General features: G+C 44.3%; 2 protein-coding genes across 6 annotated transcripts in view; both read left to right on the top strand.

The window, feature by feature from the left end:
• The first annotated feature begins 209 nt into the window (after positions 1–209).
• The window catches only part of KIAA0753 (KIAA0753 ortholog), a 65,758-nt gene continuing 46,359 nt past the window's right edge, over positions 210–19,608 (top strand). For 2 of the 5 annotated variants that reach the window (XM_054536073.2, XM_024234682.3), the window contains exons 1-6: positions 210–293; positions 5,764–5,924; positions 12,194–12,818; positions 16,071–16,177; positions 17,356–17,418; positions 17,830–18,045. In XM_054536073.2, coding sequence (XP_054392048.2) covers positions 5,829–5,924; positions 12,194–12,818; positions 16,071–16,177; positions 17,356–17,418; positions 17,830–18,045 — 1,107 coding nt within the window. In that variant the 5' untranslated portion in view covers positions 210–293; positions 5,764–5,828. Of the gene's footprint in view, positions 294–616; positions 816–4,217; positions 5,532–5,763; positions 5,925–12,193; positions 12,819–16,070; positions 16,178–17,355; positions 17,419–17,829; positions 18,046–19,608 lie in introns of those variants that run through there. The other 3 variants (XM_054536076.2, XM_054536075.2, XM_054536074.2) reach the window with 3 other exon arrangements.
• Positions 483–4,166, top strand: LOC129051195 (collagen alpha-1(I) chain). The gene has a single exon (XM_054536072.2). The coding sequence runs from the start codon at positions 615–617 to the stop codon at positions 4,152–4,154; it is 3,540 nt and encodes a 1,179-aa protein (XP_054392047.2). The 5' UTR covers positions 483–614; the 3' UTR covers positions 4,155–4,166.

Here is a 19,608-nt window from a genome sequence, read left to right as displayed (position 1 = left end):
ACAATCCATCCGCATGGCTTTTTGCTCTAGTTTCTCGGATCTTTCTGCGCTAGCTGCACTCCCAAGCCCAGGCTTAGATCTACCCTAATCTAGTCCCAGCCCCGACCCCATGGACACTGGCTGCAAAACTTACCGCTTTGCAACACCTGGATCCTTAAGTAGTTCGGCGCCTCAACGGCTCCCAAGCCGCCCTGCGCCTGTTGCTATGGCGACTGGGCGGGCGGCCGGAAGCGCGGCCTAGTTGGGGGCCCCCCTTGCCCGCCTCCCAGTAGCCGCGCCTCGCCCCAGGCCAGGTGGGCTCGGGCCGGGGCTGGGGGGGATTCTGGGAAGCCGCATAGAGTCATGGACTTGGGGGAGAGGAGATCTGACTCGGAAAGCCTTTGTTGCTTTGTACTCCCAGTTACCTTTTCTGCCGTCTAGGCTTTAGGGGGGCCTGGGACTGGGGGGCGGGTTCCCGAGACTGGGCGGGGGTGGGATGGGTGAGGGGCTGGGAGGGAGAAAGGCTGCAAGGCCGGAGCTGAGTGTGTGAGTGCGTGTGTGGAGCAGCTTAGGGAGCGAGGTGCTAAGACAACCCCCAGGGCCGCGGTAGGGAGGAAGGGAACTGCCCTGGAGCTATGAGCCGGGCGACTGGCCGTGGGGCCTTGCCCAGGCTGCGCCTGGGCGAGCAGGCGGCTAAGATGCCGGGTCGCTGCGTGGGGCCCAGCAGGTCGGGGCGGGGAGTTCGGCGGCCGTGGGGGAAGAGACGGGGCGCAGGGACGTCCCGAGGCCGTGGAGCAAGGCGCCGGGCGAAGTCCTCGGAGTGGGAGACGTGCTGTGTGAGTGCAGAAAGGCCACAGGGCTGTCAGCGGCCATGGGGGACGAGACAAGCGGCGGAGACAGCCGACGCCGCCGGGGCGAATGAGGCTTTGGGAGCTCCTGGGACCCCGGGCTCCATCGAGGCTGCAAGGGACCCTGGGGCTGTGTGGGTGAACGGGGCTGTGGGGGAGCCCGAGGTGGTGGGGCCTGCCGGGGCTGTGTGGGTGACCGGGTCTGGGGAGGAGGAGACCGAAGATAGGAGTCCCCGGGGCTGCGAGAGAAAAGGTCGCCCGGGATCTCTGGGCCATGAGGGCATTCTGCACCTGTGGCTGAAGGTGCAGGCTATGAGGGCCGCCTCGGGATGTGGGGAAGGAAGTAGAGTCGAGCTCCATCCCGTGCCTGCAGGAGAGGGGCCTGTCGAAAGGGGAGTTCCTGGCCGAGCTTCCTGGGTAGAGACAAGCCGTGGCGGTCTTACAGGGCCCTGGGTGAAGGGACAGGCAAGGGGTATCCCTCGGGCCCCCTCAGGGCCTACAGCTCTGGGCTTAGGGGCAGCTTATGAGAGAGCCTTAGGCTTCTGTGGACAAGGACAGGCTGGGAGGGTGCCTCCTCCTGTGAGTGTGCCTGGGGCTCTGGCGTCAAGTTCTGAAATGGCCCCGCACTTGTGGAGGGGACAAGCTGTGGGGGTTCCTGGGAATGGGGAGGAGATAGGCTATGGGCTTGTCTCAGGCCCTTGTGAAAAAGAACAGACTGTGGGCGAGCCTGGGACCGTGGGGTGGACTGGGGCTGTGGGAGCACCCAGAGCCGTGGAGGGAGAGCTCGGCTGCGGGGGTGCTGCAGGGCTGTGGGGGAGAGGACAGTCCCCGCAGATTCCTGGGGCTCTGACACATGAAGCAGTCTGTGGGGCCACCCCTGGCGTATGGGGGAGGGGACAGGCTGTGGGGGTGTCCGATGCTGTGGAGGAGGACCCTACTTCTGTGGGTGCCGCAGGTGTGTTTTACAGGAGACAGGCTGTGGAGGAGACAGACTCTGTGGGTATGCCCGGCCCGTGGGGCACAGGACACTCTGTTGGGGTGCCCTGTGCTACTGAAGAGGAAACTAGATGTGGAGGTGACCCAGGGTTCAGGGAAAGGGGACAGCCTGTGTGGGTGGAGACAGGCTCTGGGGGTGATCCAGGGTCACGGGGAGCTGCACAGACTGCAGAGCCATCGTGTCCTGGGGAGCAGGCAGCAGGTTCTGGGGGTGCCCCAGGCCTGTGGGGAATAGAACAGGCTACAGGGGTACCCAGGGCCTTGGGGAAGGACACGGGCTGTGTGAGTGTCCCAGGGCTGTGGGGAGCGGGACAGATGGTAGGGGTGCCCCAGGCTGTGGTGGTACCTGGAGCCCTGGGAGAAGAGCTGAGCCACAGCGGGGCCCTGGGCCTGTGGGACGGACAGCAAGCTCTTGGGGGGCCCCCAACCGAGGCAGTGCCTGGGCTTGGAGAGGAGACCTGTGGTGGGAATGTCCTGAGCCAGTGGGAAAGGAGGCAGGCTGTGGGGGAGCCAGAGAGTCTGGGGCCTCCAGCTTTAGGGGTCCCTGGGTCTGTGGATCAGGAGGCTGGCTGTGGAGATGTTGCATGTCTGTGTGGGAGGAGGCAGGCTGTGGGGGTGTCTGAGACGGTGGGCATACCCAGGGCAGCAGATGTGCCCCGGCACAGGTGTGCCACAGCAGGGGTCCTCATGACAGTGGGTGTGCCCGGCTCTGGAAAGGTGCCTGCCAGAGTGCCTGCTGCTGTGTGGGCGTCTGGCCCTGTGTGTCAAGAACGCAGCTCTAGAGACATTTTGAACCTGTGGGAAAGGACTCGGGCTGCCAGAATAGCTGTGGCTTCAGGGGGACCCATGGCTCGGGAGGAGCTGTGGTCTGGCGGGGAGGAATCCGTGGCTTCAGGGGGACCCGTGGCTCAGGAGGAGCTGTGGTCAGGCGGGGAGGAATCTGTGGCTTCAGGGGGACACGTGGCTGGGGAGAAGCTGTGGTCTGGCGGGGAGGATTGTGGTTCTGGGGCCTTCCCGGGCCCATGGGGAAGGAGACAGACTATTGGGGTTCCTATGGTGCCTGAGGGGCTTGGGCTTGGGGAGGAGACTGACTCTGGGCGTATCCCAAGACCCTGGGGACAGAGACAGAGGATAAGGGGTCCTGTGGCCACCGAAGTGCTTCCGGCTCCTAGGGTGCCTGGTTCGGTGGAGCTGGAGCCTGGCGCTGGAGGCTTCTCAGGCTTGTCAGGGAGGCAGCAAACTGCAGGAATGCCTGGCACTGTGGGGCTGTCTGCAGCTAGTGGGGTGCCCGTGGCTCCCAGGATGCCTAGGCCTGTGCAAGAGGAAACTGGCTCAGAATTGTGGGGTGAAAGAGAGACAGTGGGCGGACCTGCAGATGCCAAGGGTCCCACAAGGATGGAGGTGCCCACCTCGACCAGGATGCCTGGGTCCATGGGGGAGAAGACTGGCTCTGGGGGTGTCTCAGGCTTGTTGGGAGGCAGACAGACTACAGGAGTGTCCATGGCTGTGGGGCTGCCGGGGTCTATGGGGGAGGGGACCCTCTTTGAGCATGTCTCTGGCCTGTCTGGAAGAAGGCAGACTGCTGGGAGGCCTGTGGCTGCTAGAGGTTCCATGGCCGTGGGAGTGCCCACAGCTCCCGGGCTTCCTGGGCCAATGGTAGGGGATACCGGTTCTGGGGATGATGGCTCAGGCATATGGGGAAGGAGACTGGCCACTGAGGGGCCCACAGCTGCCAGGATTCCTGGACCTGTGGAGGGGGAGACAGGCTCTGAAGGTGTCTCAGGCCCGTGGAGAAGGAGACACGGTGGAGCCATTCCCGGGGCCGGGAGGGTGCCTGTGCCTCTGGGGCTGCTTGCAGCTGTAGGAGCTCCCATGGCAGGGCGTGCGCCTGCTGCGGTGTGGGTGACTGGGTCCTCAGTAGCAGAAGCAGATGTGGGTGTCTCAGGTCTGACCGTGCTGAGGAGACAGTCCACAGGAGGAGTGGGGGCTTCAGAGGATGAGACTGGAGGTGGGAATATTTTGGGACTGGCCGGGAGCAGCCAGGCTGTGGGGACATCTCACACCTGTATGCCTGGGGCCAGGTTATGGAGCTGTCCAAGGTCTGTGGGGGAAGAAACAGCCTATGAGAATGCTCTAGGCATGTCAGGGATAAGAACAGCTGTGGGGGTACCCCCAGTTTCAAGGGAGGAAATAGGCCTTGGCCATTTCAGAGACCACCTACAGCCAAGTGAGAGGAGGCTGGCTGGAGGAGTGTCTACAGTCAGAGTGAGAGGGAGCAATTTGGGAGAGAGTTATGTGGGGGAGGCTAGATTGAGGGGGGCGTTCCAGTAGTGTGTGTAGGGAAGAAGTTGGGGCTCTGTGGGAGGGAACAGGTTCAGGGGAGGTTTGTCATGGGTTGCGGATGAAGGCACAGGCTGTAAGGGCATCTCAGCATGGGGGAGAGAGGGTTTTCATGGAGATGCCCCAGGGTATGTAGAGGGACAAATTGGGACGTTTCCTGGAGCAGTGGGAAAGGGCCAGATTGCAAGGAGAGTCCCAGAACTTTGTACAGGGGGACAGTTTAGGGGTGGGTGTCCCTGGACTTTGTGTGTGTGTGTGTGTGTGTGTGTGTGTAGCATCACTTGAGGCATCCTGGAACTGTGGGGATCACCTAGTTTTTTTCTAGTGGAGAATGGACTATTTGGCCCTTGGCACCTAGAAGCAGCCAGGGGGGAATTACTGACCATTTAAAAGTTGCAGATCTCCGGGCCCCATTTCTGCAGCCTTCATTCTGCAACTCCAGCCACCCACCTGTGCCAACATCAAGCCAATTGGGATTGCCTCGCTCACATGCCTCCTCCCATCTGCTTTTTTCACCGTGTGTCTACAGCCTTAGAAATAAGGACTCTTAGACAGCTGTCTTTATATTCCCAAGAAGTATCTGTCTTTAAGCAAATCTAGTCTGCAAATTTTGGATTTATTCAAAAGCTTAAATTAGGGTAAAACCTTGAATTTCCCAATTGATTTACTGTAGGATTTTTTGAGAGAACAAATTCCCCAGGGATTTAAAACTAGTCAGTTCACAGCAAATCAGCTTAACTCAACAAATGCTAAATTGTGTACTATGCTCAGAGCACTTTGTTATGGGAAATAGAAGAGGAAGACAAGGCCCTTTCCCTCAAGGCGCCTTGTCTGGCTGGGAAGATGAGACATATACCTGTGAAATAAGTAAACAGCAGCATGAGACAATACTATACGTGATCAGTACGTGAGTGGCAGGGATGGTAAAGTCTATAATGAGGCCTTCAGAGTAGGGCAAGGCAATGATAAGGGTGTAGCCCTTGACAGCTTACCGAGTGCTTTCATATCTAGTATCTTGTGTACATATGTGTAGGGTGGGGCAAAGATCGGGGGAAATGAAGACTGAGAGAAATCATTCAGCTCTCCAAATGGCAGATCCTGGCTTGAATCGAGGAATTCTGATGCTACAGGTTTACTTAGAGTCATTGAGAGTTAATGTGCCTTTGGGCCACCTGACAGAGTGAAGCATACTGCTTTCTGACTAGTAGTATTAAGACTTGTTAATGTAGACTGCGTGTCCAAAAACCACCCTGCTGGAACATGCTAGTTTACCATAGCAAAGCTCTGTTTTGGGAATAACGCCTTGCTGGAGACCTTTGAGATTTGAAATTTGGAATGGAAAGGGCTCAAGAGATTATTATTAAAATAGTAAGTGTTCCCCTATTTTTTTTTTTTTTTTTTGAAATTGGGAACTTCCAAAGTGTGGTTGCTTTTATAAATGGAAGAAACTATCATTTACCTGTCTTTAAGCAGTCACTCTCAGTATGAGGTTACTATTGGCTACTTCTAGTATATTGCTACACGCACATGGCACTGTGTTTTATCTGTTCTTTTCCCTTGTTCAACGCTGTTGGTCTGAAGTAGCTTTGTTTCATTTTAGGAATGGTTTTAGGGAAGACTGTTGCCTGATGACAAAGCTGTCACTATTGTTCTGTACTACCTGACATGATGGGACCAGGCCAGCCAGCTTCAACCTGTGTTCATCTAGCACCTAGAACCCAACTTGATGGGAGGAGCGACCCCACAGTACTTCAGACCCAGGTAGTTCTATTTTTGCCTGAGATTTTTATTATTAAATACTTCAAACATAAAGAAAATTTGAAAGAAAAGGACAATGAACACTTTTGAAATCATCTCCTAGATTCAGCAATTGCTAACAATTTTTTCTGTTTTTCTACCTACTCAACCGTCTGTCTTTAAAATTTTTGCAGAATCACCCCAAAGTAAATTGCAGTCAACATGATACTTCTAAATATTTGAGAATACTTCTCCTAAAAATGAACTCTCCTAGTTAATCATAATACTATTCTTATATCTAAGAAAATGGACCCCAAAAATTCCCTGTTATCCAATAACCAGTCTTTATTCAGCTTTACTCAGTTGTCTCAAAAATGTCTTTTCCCCTAGCATTACGTTATGAAAATCTTTCAAAATACAGCAAAGTTGAATTTTACAATGAACACCTAGATTCCATTATATTTCACTTATTTGTTTCATTGCATATCTGTCACTCAGTCATCCCTCTAGCGATCCATCCATCAATCCATCTTATTTTTTGACACATTTCAAAGTCAATTGCAGACATGAGTATCCCAACTACTTCCGTACGCATGTTGTACTTAGAATTCACTCTGTTTAGGGCCGGGTGTGGTGGCTCATGCCTGTAATCCCAGCACTTTGGGAGGTCCAGGTGGGCGGATCACCTGAGGTCAGGAGTTCGAGACCAGCCTGACTAACATAGTGAAACCCCCATCTCTACTAAAAATACAAAAATTAGCTGGGTGTGGTGGTACACACCTATAATCCCAGCTACTTGGGAGGCTGGGTCAGGATAATCGCTTGAATCTGGGAGGCGGAGGTTGCAGTGAGCCGAGATTGTGCCACTGCATTCCACCCTGGGCGACAGAGCGAGACTCCATCTCAAAAAAGAAAAAAAAAAAAAAAACAATTCACCCCGTTTACTGATTTTTTTCTTTCAATATACGTTTTACATCAGAAATGGTGAAAGGTATACACATTGCAATGTGTTCATCTTTTCACATTTGCTGAGTTTTGACAAATGCACACATATGTGTAACCCATACCTCTATCAAGATACAGATCATTTCTGTTATCCTAGAAAGTTCTCTTGATGCCGCTTCCTAGTCAATCCCCACTCCTCCCCTCCAGAGGCAGCCACTATTCTTGTTTTTTCCACCACAGATTAGTTTTCCCACCACAGATTAGTTTTCCCTGATCTCGAACCTTATATAAATGGGATTTTATATTTTTTTGATGTTGACTTATTTCACTAGCTGTAAAGTTTTTGAGATCCATCTATGTCATTGTGTGTATCAGTAGTTTATTCCTTTTTAATCCTTTTTTCTCATTCCATAGTATGAGTATACCACAGTTTGTTTATCCATTCTCCAATTAATGGACACCTGGGCTGCTTCCAATTTGGGATTATTATAAATAAAACTGCTATGAGCATTCTTATACAGATCTTTTTATGAACGTGTTTTCATTTTTTTTGGGTAAATATCTAACAGGGAAATTGCTGAGTCATGGGGTAGGTGTATATTTAGTTTTATAACAAACCATTGGACCTTTTTACAAAGTGGTGGTACCGTTTTACATTCCTGCTGACGATGTGTGAGGGCTCCAGTTGCTCCACATTTTTGTCAACACTTGTTGTTGTTTTTTAGCCATTCTGGTGGGTGTTTAATAATATCTTATAGTAGTGTACAAAGAAATTAAAAAAAATTTTTGACATAATTTCAGACTGACAGAAAAGCTGCAAGAACAGTCCACAGAATTCCTGGATACTCTTCTCCCAGATTCCTCAAATGCTAACATTTTGCTATGTATTCCCTCCTTCTCTCTCTCACTATCTCTAAACACACACGTATTATTTCCTAAACCATTTAAGAGTAAATTGCAGACACAGTGCCCTTTTACTTCTAAGTATTTTTTTCCTAAAAATAAAGAATTCTATTATATAACCATAGTACAATTATCAGAATCGGAAATTAACATTAAATTAATACTATCATGTAATGTGCAGACCTTACTGAGATTTTGTTAGTTGTCCCAATAGTGTCCTTTATAGCAAAAGAAAATCCAAGATCATAAGGTACATTACATTGTCATGCCTCTGTAGTCTCCTTTAATCTGATTTCTGAGTCTGTTTTTAGGTTTTGTGACATTGATTTTTTTTTTTTTTAAGAATATAGGCCAGTTATTTGTGGATTTTCTCTCAATTTAGATTTGCCTGATGTCTTCTCACAATTATGTTCAGGTAATGCACTTTTGGCAGGAGAACCACTGAATGATACTGAGTGCTTCTCAGGACACCCTATCAGCAAGTACATGCTGCCAATTTAGTTCCAGCACTAGCAGTGTTGACTTTCATCATTTGATTAAGGTGGTATCTGCCTGGTTTTTTCATTGTAAAGTTACTCCTTTGCTTTTTGTAATTATTTGTCTTGGAGACTATGTTAATGTCTTTTTAACACCTCAAACTTTCACCAACTACTTTTAGCATTTTTGCCTGAATCAGTTTTTTATTATGATGGTTGGCAAATGGGGATTTCTAATTTTACCCTTCCTTCTACATTTACTTGTTGCCTTACTCCTTGCAATCTGGCTCTTTCCCACTGCTCCAGGAAACCCCTTCTTTTCCTAGTACTTATTTATTTATTTCAGCACAGACTCATTATTATTTTTATTCTCATTATTTATTTTGATGTGCAGATATTTACTTTGATGTTCAAAATGGTCTTTGATTTAGCCAGTGAGAGCCACTTCAAGTTGGCCCCAGTGTCTCTTTGACATGATCTCATCAGTCTTTGACCACTTTATGGTGTAAAAAGACACTCCAAGGCTGGGCGTGGTGGCTCATGCCTATAATCCCAGCACTTTGGGAGGCCAAGGCAGGAGGATCACTTGAGGTCAGGAGTTCAAGACCAGCCTGGCCAACATGGTGAAACCCCATCTCTGCTAAAAAATACAAAAAAATTAGCTGAGCATGATGGTGTACACCTATAATCTCAGCAACTTGGGAGGCCAAGGCAGTAGAATCACTTGAACCCAGGAGGCAGAGGTTGCAGTGAGCCAAGATTGTGCACTGCACTCCAGCCTGGGTGAGTCCATCTCATAAATAAATAAATAAATAAAAGATACTCCAGGCTCAACTTGTCTTTTCTTTGTCCTGGCCCTGGAATTAACCATTTATCCAAGGAGACTTTGATTCTTCAGTGGAGAATGAAATTTAAAAAATCACTATCTGGAGCTGGATGTGCTTCTTGATACTATCATGTCATTGTTTTAGGCCCTCTCAGAGGACAGAACTAGGAAATAGATGTATACTTGTGTGCATATACATACATGTACACACATTCATAAATACACATCCGTACTCACGTGTCTGTAGCTACACTTTCTCATCTCCTTCCTCTTTCTTTCTTTCTCTTCCCTTCCTCATTCTCTTGCTGTCTATGTATCTTTCTGTGTCTGTCTGCCTATATGTCTGTATTAAAACTCACAAGTTCACACAGGTATCTCCAATTCAAATCCAACACTACATATTTCCAACTCCCTTGTCCCAGAGCATGAAAGCTGGCTCTCATTATCCACAATATATTTACTTTTTTGCTCAATTCTGGAATGTACAAAAAGTAGTTTCCGAATTGTAATCTGTGTCTCTGCTCAAAAAGAAGCCTGAAAAATTAGAGTTCAGTATTTGTTTAGAGTACATTTGTCTTTAGCCTGATGGCATATAGTCCAAATGCTATATTCAAAAGTTACTGAGGTTAATTTTTTTCATCTTCACTTTTTAGCGTGGTTATGTTACTTATCTGAGATTCCGTTTGGTTCATTGGTTTCTGTTGGTATTTATTTGAGGGTTTTCCACTATCCTTATGGATTTTTTTTTTCCTTCCTTTCCCTCTTCCTCCCTTCATTCATTCATTTCTTCCTGTCTCTCGTGTATATGTGAAACATTAACATGGTTCCAAATATACAAAAAGGTATATTCAGAAAAGTTATCTACTACCCCATTCCCTCTGTCCTTTCCATCCTATTCCTACTGGTTCCCTGTAGATAACTAATCTCATTAGTCTCTGATTTTTGTTTTCTGTTTCTTTTTGCACAAGTGATTCAGATGTATATATATTTTCTCATGTGTTCTTTTTTTATATGAAGGGTAGTGTATTATAAATATACTTTTTGCGCGTAGTGCTTTCTGCTGAACAATATATTCCAGTCTCTCCACATTAATTCATAGAAGTGTCACAGAGATCTTCCTCATTTTTTTTTTTTTTTTATGTCTTTGTTTTACTTCAGTTTGTGGACAGACCATTGTTTATTCAGCTACTCTCCTCCATGGGGACTCAGATTGATTCTAATAATTTACAATTACAAACAATATGGCAGTGGGTAACCCTATACATGTGTATCATTGGAGGTGTATCTGCAGGGTAAATTCCTAGAAGTGAGACTCCTGGGTCAAAAGTTAAATGTGACACTTGTCCTTCAAGTTGCCTGCTTGGTTCTCTTTCAAGTGTCTTTTCTTTCTTTCCTGCTCTAAAGCTTTTTAATTAAAAAAAAAAAAAAGTGACGAATGCATGTGTTTTTGTTAGCGATTGCCAGATTCCCCTCCGTAAGAATTATGCCACTTTGCATGACCACCAGCACCTCTTCTATGAGGGTGCCTGCTTCCCACAGCCTCATCAACAGCATGTATTGCTATACTTTTAAATTTTTGCTAATTGGTTGAGTAAGAGATGGTATTTCCATATATTTTGAATTTGTGTTATGAGATTGAACATCTTTTTATGTACTTAAGGACCTCTTTTTTGGTAAATTGGTCATATGTTTTTCCCTGTTTTTATTGAGTTTTGATCTTTTTATACTTCAATAATTATTATTATAATTATAATAATTATTATTATTTAGACAGAGTCTTCCTCTGTCACCCGGGCTTGAGTGCAGTGGCTCAGTCTCGGCTCACTGCAACCTCCACCTCCCAGGCTCAAGCGATTCTTGTGTCTCAGCCTCCTGAGTAGCTGGGATTACAGGCATGTGCCATCACGCCTAGCTAATTTTTATATATTTTTTAGTAGAGATGTGGTTTTGCCATGTTGGCCAAGCTGGTCTCAAACTCCTGACCTCAAATGACAAACACTGTTCATCAGTCTGTGTATCTTTCAGGTGGTACCTATTTGTTTTCTCTTTAGTGAGCTTTTTAACTACTTTTTAAAAATCTGAAATACTTTCCTGAAGTTTTGTCACAATGGATTATTTTTAAGTGACTCTTGATGCCTGTAATTATATAAACACATTGATTGTGAGAGCTGGGGAGGCCATCTCCAAGGTCACGCCATCACAGGACTGGGTTCATTGAATTTGTAGGCATGGATTCTCCTCAGGCTATTGACTGGTCTTTGACAGGTTCATTCTGGTAGGCCTAAGGAGGGTACATATTTAAAGCCATAAAATTGTTTCTTCCCTTTAACCTGATAATCCCAGAACAGATCATTTATCCTAAGGAAATAATTTTAAAAGGTTAAAAAACTAAATGCATGGAGATATTGAGGTAATATTTCTATTAGTGGAAAAACTGGAACAATCTAAATGTTTAATATTAACATTATAGTTAGGGATGAAAAGACCATTCATTGGATTTTGGAAAATGCAACAATGACAAATAAAAACTGTAGGGATATGGAAACATGTTTATGTTTAAGTGCAAAATGAAACAAAACTTGTATTTATTATGAGGAAAACTGACAAAAACTTGAGCCTGTGTAAGAAAGCATAAGTGGACTGTTTCAAGTGAGATACACTTAGGGGCAGGGTAAAAGATGGATCCAGCCACCAAATGAAGTCTCAGGAAGACCTGAAGAAGTACTATCAGATGGCTTGGGTCTATCCATGGAGCAAATTTTAAGAAAGCTTCAATGGGTTATATTGGTCACTTGCTGGGGCCTGACATTTTGAAATAGGATGGAAGTCCATAACTGGGAAATTGAAGGACTTAGTGGTTGCTGCTTGAAGCTTTCTGGGTTGACTTTTAGAGATGGTTCCTAGTATGACATTAGTAAACAGAAGGATAATAGTATGGGACTGGATGATTGTAGGATAGAACCAGGGGTATGTGATGAACCCAAGGGTGTAGGAGAGTGGCTGTGTCTATCAGTAAAACAGAAAAATGCCTCTTAGTACTAATGATCTGGTGGCAAAATTTTAGAAATTTGATTATAGACATATACCAACTGTGCAATATGGAATTTTTCTGATGTCTGCTTACTTTTATTTGCTTTTTAAAGAACCAGCTGCAGTTTAATAGGAATGTTCCTACACATTCAAGCAACTTGGCGATCCGATATTCTTGCCCACATGCCATTAGAATTGAAAAACTGAAGCACTCGTACAATGAATCATACCATTGTAAAGATGCAGATAGTAGAGTTGGTCCTGACCTAGGCAGTTCCGTTTCATTTTCTGTCATATCAGAAGAGAGACTTAGCTATGCCGTCCACCTAGCCAGAAGAGATGTGAAACGAAGACAATTTGAAGAACATATAAAAGAACATCATCTCAGAAGTCAGCCTCAAAGCTCTCAGAAGTGTGGACATACTAAGTATAAAATACCCGACCACAGGGTGGAAAGGAAGGAATCAAAGAGTCAAGCAGCCTGTCAGTGCAGCCACCAGCCATCCAAAGTAGAAATCTCCAGCTCCGGTGCCAAAGTATACCTTTACTCATCTCATCCAGGCCAGTCAGATCTTCCTGTGCCAAATTCGCCACCCACCCATGATCCGGGACTTCAGCCTCATCCCAGGACAGGTGACCACAAAAACATAAGTGAACAGAAAAGCCTGCTAGAAGTCCAGCGACTCCAGAAAGAACTGAGCAGTTGTATCCACAAAATTGAAGAGGTAACTAAAAAAGGTGAGAAAAATTAAATTCTTTACTTTGACCGAAGGCTGTGAGTATGGGGTAGTTTAAATGCATTCCTTGAGGACCCTCAACCCGTACAGCAGTTTCATCCCTTCCTTCTGTGAGTTGGTTCACTGGAGTGTGAGCACTCAGGACAAGACAGTTAGGCTTGGAGTTTGAACAGTGTCTTGCCCCAGCGGAGGGACATGAAAGAACTTCTTCACTGTGGCTGCCCTTCGAATGTCCACTGACTGAGGGCCCAGCCTAGGAGGTGGCATTAATGTTGGCTGAACCTTAGGTCTTCTGGGACCTGAGTGCAAATTATCCTATAATGTTTTCCCTCTTCTGGGAAAATTACTTTTCAATTTGCTCAAAAAGAGAGCATAATGTATTTATATTATAGGTAAAACCAGTTCTCACTTGGGCAGTATTTAGGTTAGTACACACCAGTGACAAGGGAAGTTGTGGATATATGTGTAAAGTGAGCACAGGGTAGGAAGGAAGGAGTTTAATCATCATATATGGTTTTCTACAGTTCTGCAGTGTTCTCAGGGCCCTTGCATTTCCCTGCTGAGTAGAAGACTGGTTCCACGTGGAGAATTTGGGGTTACCGTAACTAACAAGTAGGGAACCAATCCCAGCTTTCAGATTGCAAGGGGTATGGAGTTGAGCATCAAAAGAAACTGTTGCGCTAGGGTAGTACATAGTCTAGGCTTATTTTTTGCATTTTCAATTTAGTTAATATATGCATATGTACATATATGCATCTTATGTAAAGAATTTAAGGTACCTTAAGAAATACTTGTGATTGAATAAGATAAAACAAAAATGCACATGAGGATGTTGTGGCAAAGGAAACAATAAGGAAAGGAAAAATATTTACTAGGGATGAGTCACAAATTTGCTTCTGAGCTTCCTAGGAGCCAGCTAAAGAGGGAACTTCAATCACTTGGAGAATTACAAAGTCTAAGACAGAAAAAAACAATTGTGTAAGGAAAACAATTATTCCACATATTAAGGCCAGAAAGAAATTTCTCCTGTGGGTCTTCTTAAAGAGTATGTTGTATAATATCATGAACAATTCAAAAACATTCCAGTATAAAAATAACAGAAATGTTGTGGCTTGTTTCTCTTGATATTCCTTAGTGTCAGCCTGTGGCATGGACCCCTACATACTTTGATTGGAAGTCCTGCAACCAGGGGAACAAAGCCACAAAGGCCCACTGCTCTGGTGATCTGGCCTAATACCGGGGGACTGTTAGAACAGAGCTTTCAAAGAGCTTTCAAAGTCTCCGTGGGGAAGGACTGGGTTGGTTTATTTTATTTACATGAATTTTCAATGTGTCATAAGTCAATACTTTGTGAACTATAATAAAAATGTCACAGTAGCGGCAAACTGCTATGGAAACATGTAAACATATACTTTAAATTTCTGTACTTACCTTTCATGGACTAATAATAGTTTGCCATGGCCCCTGGCTGCAGACCCCCTTTGAAGTAGCCCCGAAGGCCCATTGGTGCTTCCCAATGCTGCTCTGTAGACGGCTGCAGGTGCTGCATGAGAATCGCCTGCAGTGAGCCTTCAAACCCCCCACCTAAGCCCGTTCCATTTATGTTCATAGAAGTATGTGAATCCGGATCTTCCCCTACTGTGCAGCCCAAATGAGACAAAAGTAATTAGACATATAGGGTCTCATGAGACTGCATCTGTATCTACAACTCCTGACTTCAGATTTTTGCTTTCTTCAAAACAGCCTTATATTCTTTGCATTGTTTGATGTTTTAAAGAGTAAATATTAAAAATTTGAATTTATAAAATACACTTTTACTAATTGAAGATTCCCTTTTCTTTGATAATTGGAGTATATTGGAGTTTTGTATAAGAATTTGTTTGTATAAGTGTATTTGAAAACCACAGCCTGGAAGGGATAGATAGATTGCATCTCCTTCAGTCAGTTTTCCAGAAACAATTTCTTTGAACCAATCTTTTCAAGATGTAGAGTACCAGTGTGTACAAGGGTATGCTTCCTGAGAAATACATGAAGACTCTAGACACTCAAATAATTCTGAGACTTGCTATCTTAATATGTTAGAGAAAAGACTTGTCTTTTGAAATCAAGATTAAGGCTGGGCATGGTGGCTCACACCTGTAAGCCTAGCACTTTCGGGGGCTGAGGCAGGTGCATCACTTGAGGCCAGGAGTTTGAGACCAGCCTGGCCAACATGCCGAAACCCTGTCTCTACTAAAAATACAAAAATCAGTTGGGTGTGGTGGTGTGGACCTGTAATCCTAGCTACTCAGGAGGCTGAGGCATGAGAATCACTTGACCCAGGAGGTGGAGGTTGTAGTGTGAGACTGGTGACAGTGTGAGACTCTGCCTCAGAAAGAAAAAGAAAAAAAGTGATTACGATAAGATGCTATCTTAATGTCTCTCTCTCTTTTTTTTATTCTTCTCTTTTTTAAGACAGTCTCATTTTGTGCCCAGGCTGGAGTGTAGTGGTGCGATCTCAGCTCACTGCAACCTCCACCTCCTGGGTTCAAGCAATTCTCCTGCCTCAGCCTCCCAAGTAGCTGGGATTACAGGTGCTCGCCACCATGCCTGGCTAATTTTTGTATTTTTAGTAGAGACAGGGTTTTGCCGTGTTGGCTGGGCTGACCTTGAACTTCTGACGTCAGGTGATCCTCCCATCTCAGCCTCCCAAAGTGCTGGGATTATAGGGGTGAGCCACCATGCCTGGCCAGGATTTCTCTTTTGAATTCAACATTTGATTATTCTCTATTAAACAGCAAAGAGTAAAGACCATGTTAAGTGTCTTTCAGGACATATTTAGTGGCTGATCAATAGGCATTTATTAATACCTTCTTTACATTGTAAAACTAATCTTGCTAAACATAAAAATAGGCCAATAAAAAGTTTTTGAAAAAATAGCAAGAATAACAGATTTTGGCTCAATGTGAGGAATTCTAAAATAGTGAGAGTTGCCTCATAGTGAAATCGCTGTCCAGTGGGAATTCTGGCTGGAGGGGAGCTTGATGGAGTAAATGTCTTCGTGTCCCTTCCATCTCTCAGTCAGTACACAGCTCCACTTACTGCTGGTTTCTTGGCTGATGAAAAATGAAATTTTCTGTTATGATAGCCTCATTTTTCTCTTAATAAAACCAGAGATCTTCAACTTTATTATTTCTGTAAGTAATTGAAGTCTTTGTAAGTTTTAATATATGGTTTATAATCTACTTTTGGGGAAAACTATTAATATTTTCAGATAGACTAGAAGAAGCTTTGGATCCAGATGAAGAACGTCGAATCCGTATCAGGAGACAGGAGCAAGCTGCTCGCTCTGCCCGAATGCTCTACGTCCTCCAGCAGCAGGTGTGAAAAGTTCAGGGAGAAGTAGGGCAGTCAGCCTTGTGTACTGCTTCCTTGGAGAGTTTCTGTTTTCCTTTTGTCTCAGAAAGATTAGCAGTAGAGTATCCCATATGAGTTCTGACAGATTTGTGAGGCTCAATTACCTGAACACATGGGCAAATAATGCTCATTGTTTTTGTAATCTGCGTGTGTGTGTGTGTGTGTGTGTGTGTGTGGCGCCAAACTCCTTAAACAGTGGTTCTTGACTTTTTGAGGTCATAGACCCTTGAGAATCTATTAAAAGCCACTCCTCCCCACCCCCAAGATGCTTATACATTATATAGCATGTATTTTTGCATGGGAAGTCAGGTGGATCAGTTACCCTGAACCCTTGGTCCTAGCTAGGGACCCTAGTCTTAGAGGAAAGGGACCTTGTTAGTTTCCCATCTATTTCATGTTTATAATGTATAGAAGCTTGTAATAGTAAATAATTTGGTAAACAGCAAAGAGTAAAGACCATGTTAAGTGTCTTTGAGGACACCTTTAGTGGCTGATACACAGGCATTTACGTTCTTTACATTGTGATGGGTTTTTAAAAAGTGTTTGTTGTGACTTTCATGCCTTATACATTAGCAAGCCTTTTACTCATTTCTGGTCACTGAAGTCATATGTTAGCCTTTATTGCTTGAACCAAAAACTGTACTTTTTCATTTAAAAGAAAATGCCTGAGTTAGGTTTTGCAGTGTCTTCTTTTGGGTTCTGTTTCAGTTCTTACTCTACACTGCTGCCGTAGAGATTGCTCTAACACATGAATCTTACCATGTCAGACCTCTGCTTAAAAGACTTTAGTGGCTCTCTGTAACTCAGAGGATGAAAGCTGAACTCTTCAGCGTGGCATGTAAGACTTCACGATCCGGCCCGCCTACATTTCCAGAGTCACCTCCACCTTCACTCCTTCATGCTAAATTCCTATTACACTGGGGACCAAGGGATGGAAGGTGAACACTGCCTATTCACCATCTTGAACTGGAAACCAGTAACTGTTTTTTGGGTGCATGAATGAAGAGCCTTTTTTCATTTTCAAGTGACTTGAATTAATAATGGTTATATTTGGACAAGAGGAGATATATCGATGTATCCTTTTCTACAAAAAAGATCAATGGAAAGGTATGAAGTTTTCTTTTTTCCCCTTTACAAAACAGGTAAAAGAAATCCAGGAAGAATTGGATAAATTGAGTCCACATAAAATTAAACACACTAAGAAGGTATGCTGCAATTAAGTTATGATCAGTACTTGCTTATAAATGACATTTCCCAGTGTTTTGTTGGTATTGTGTAGAGGCCTCTGCACTAATGTTATTTTCAGTGCTTGTAGAAACCTGTTAGTGAGGGAGTGAGCACCTTAAATATTCTGAATATGGTTGCCTTCCAAGGAACAGGCTCTAGAAAATAGATTTTTGTTGTTGTTGCTGCTGGTATAAGAAATTGGAAGTAGTAAGGAAAAGACTGCCACTAGAAAACTTTAAACTTTACAACTCCCTTTACTATGAAAAAGTTTTCACCATAGAAAGCACTTTATACAGAAAGAAGACAGGCTATAAATATTCTTAGAAGTTGGGTGAATGTTAGCAAGTTCTGAGTATGGAAATAACTTCTCTCATCTTGTTTATTACCAGTCATGGGCAATGTCTAAGCTGGCGGCTGCCCATCGAGGAGCCATTCGGGCCTTACAGGTGTTTGTCACTCAATTTACTGACCGAGGGGAGCATCCACTTCCTGCTCGGTGTAAGGAACTGGGCAGCCTTATTCGCCAGCTTTCACTTTGTTCTGCCAAGCTGGATGCAGACCCTTCTGTTCCTGATGTGGTTATAGATATTCTGCAACAAATTGAGGTATGGAATTAATTCCAATTTTTGTTAGAGGTGCATTGGAAGTAATGCTTACTATTACCTAGTTTCGTTAGGATTTATGGAGAATACAAGACAAAGCCATTACCTAGTGAATTAAAGCTTTGCAGAGGGCAGAAGAAACACTTCTTTTTCTTTTGTTATTTTTACGGTCTAGTCTGTATAATCGTATTTCACTACTTTGAAAATTGGTAACTTGAATATTAAACATGTAACAACTTTAAACCACGTTCATTAACTAAACAGAATGTCCCATTCCCTGGCCCATGCCATTTGAGAAAAAAATTTATTAGCATAGAAAAGGAAACCAGTAAAGCATTCTTAGATGAGAATATCAGTGTTTAATTTAGATGGATTTTAGAAGAGAAGAAACACTTAAAGGTACAGTATATGGAATCAGAGCCTCGAATCTTGTGATATAGCTAGAGACTTCTAGAAATCACAACTGGCATGTATTAGACAGGAATTGATAGTGTTCTTAGTTTTCACTGGTGACAAAGACACATTAATTTTATAGCTCTCTGAAGTTTGCATGGTGTTACCATGTAATTATGCCATTTGAACCTTTCCATGGCAGTATGCTTTGCAATGGGTTTTACTGCTGTTGTACAGATTAAGTTTTTTTAGAAAAGCAAACGTTGGAGAGATGACAGTTATTTTTCTTGAGAGCTAGGCATCAAATTCTATCTTCTGACTCCCATGCTAGTGTTAGTTCCCCTACGCCATACATTTTCATCCACAAATAGAAAGGTGATCTTTATGTTAGCGTGGCATAGTAAGCTGTTAGCTGTAGAAGAAAGGTGGATAGTGGAGAGAATTCTAGACTAAATGACACTCCAGTTCTACCACCATTAACCAGCTCTTGGTGGTCTTTAAGGCCCCTTCTGCCTTCACAGTTTCATTATCAAGCAAATGTGTTTGTGATTTTCATTGGTTACATTCATGTATATAGAACTCACTGTGAGGAATGCTGTTGTCAAATGCAGACCTCAGAATTTTAGGCAGCATCTCAAGTCATGTGATGCTTTTTTAATGTATCCGTAAGAAACATTTATTGGCCAAAATAACTTAGAGTACACATCTTCATAATCCTAGAAAGGATCTGAAGAGACTCTCTAGTCCCTCCCCTACATTTTGAGCTTTAACCTAATGTTTCTTAAACAGAATGTTTATCTCCCCTACTTTTCAAAATGCAAGAAATGTGTTATTTTTCCTCTTGTGGCCCTACATCATTTCACAGCATATTTTCTTACTGTATTACTGTTTTCTGAACTAAATCTTCCTGACTGTGTTCAGTTGTCCTTAATCTGTACTGACCAGGTGGAGACTGGGCCCTGACTTCCCAGTAATGGATGGGTGGGAACTTATTAGAGGAAATGCCTTTTTTTAGGAAGGTGAGACATAGACCCTCTACTCTTATTGACCTATTAAGTGGTCTTTAGTTCATGAAAATGTATGTTAAATACAGTATGTGTGCCCACTTAAAAGACTGTTTGAGTTTATGAGATTTTCGTTGATGATTAAAATGCTTTTGAAGCAAATGGGATA

This window comes from Pongo abelii, chromosome 19 (genome assembly GCF_028885655.2).
Source record: "Pongo abelii isolate AG06213 chromosome 19, NHGRI_mPonAbe1-v2.0_pri, whole genome shotgun sequence".
Lineage (NCBI taxonomy): Eukaryota > Metazoa > Chordata > Mammalia > Primates > Hominidae > Pongo > Pongo abelii.
Note: the sequence above shows the minus strand (reverse complement) of the source record. Positions and strands in the feature narration are given on the sequence as shown.

Coding starts and splice junctions, on each gene's coding strand:
- LOC129051195 (XM_054536072.2), top strand. CDS start 615: ATGAGCCGGGCGACTGGCCGTGGGGCCTTGCCCAGGCTGCGCCTGGGC.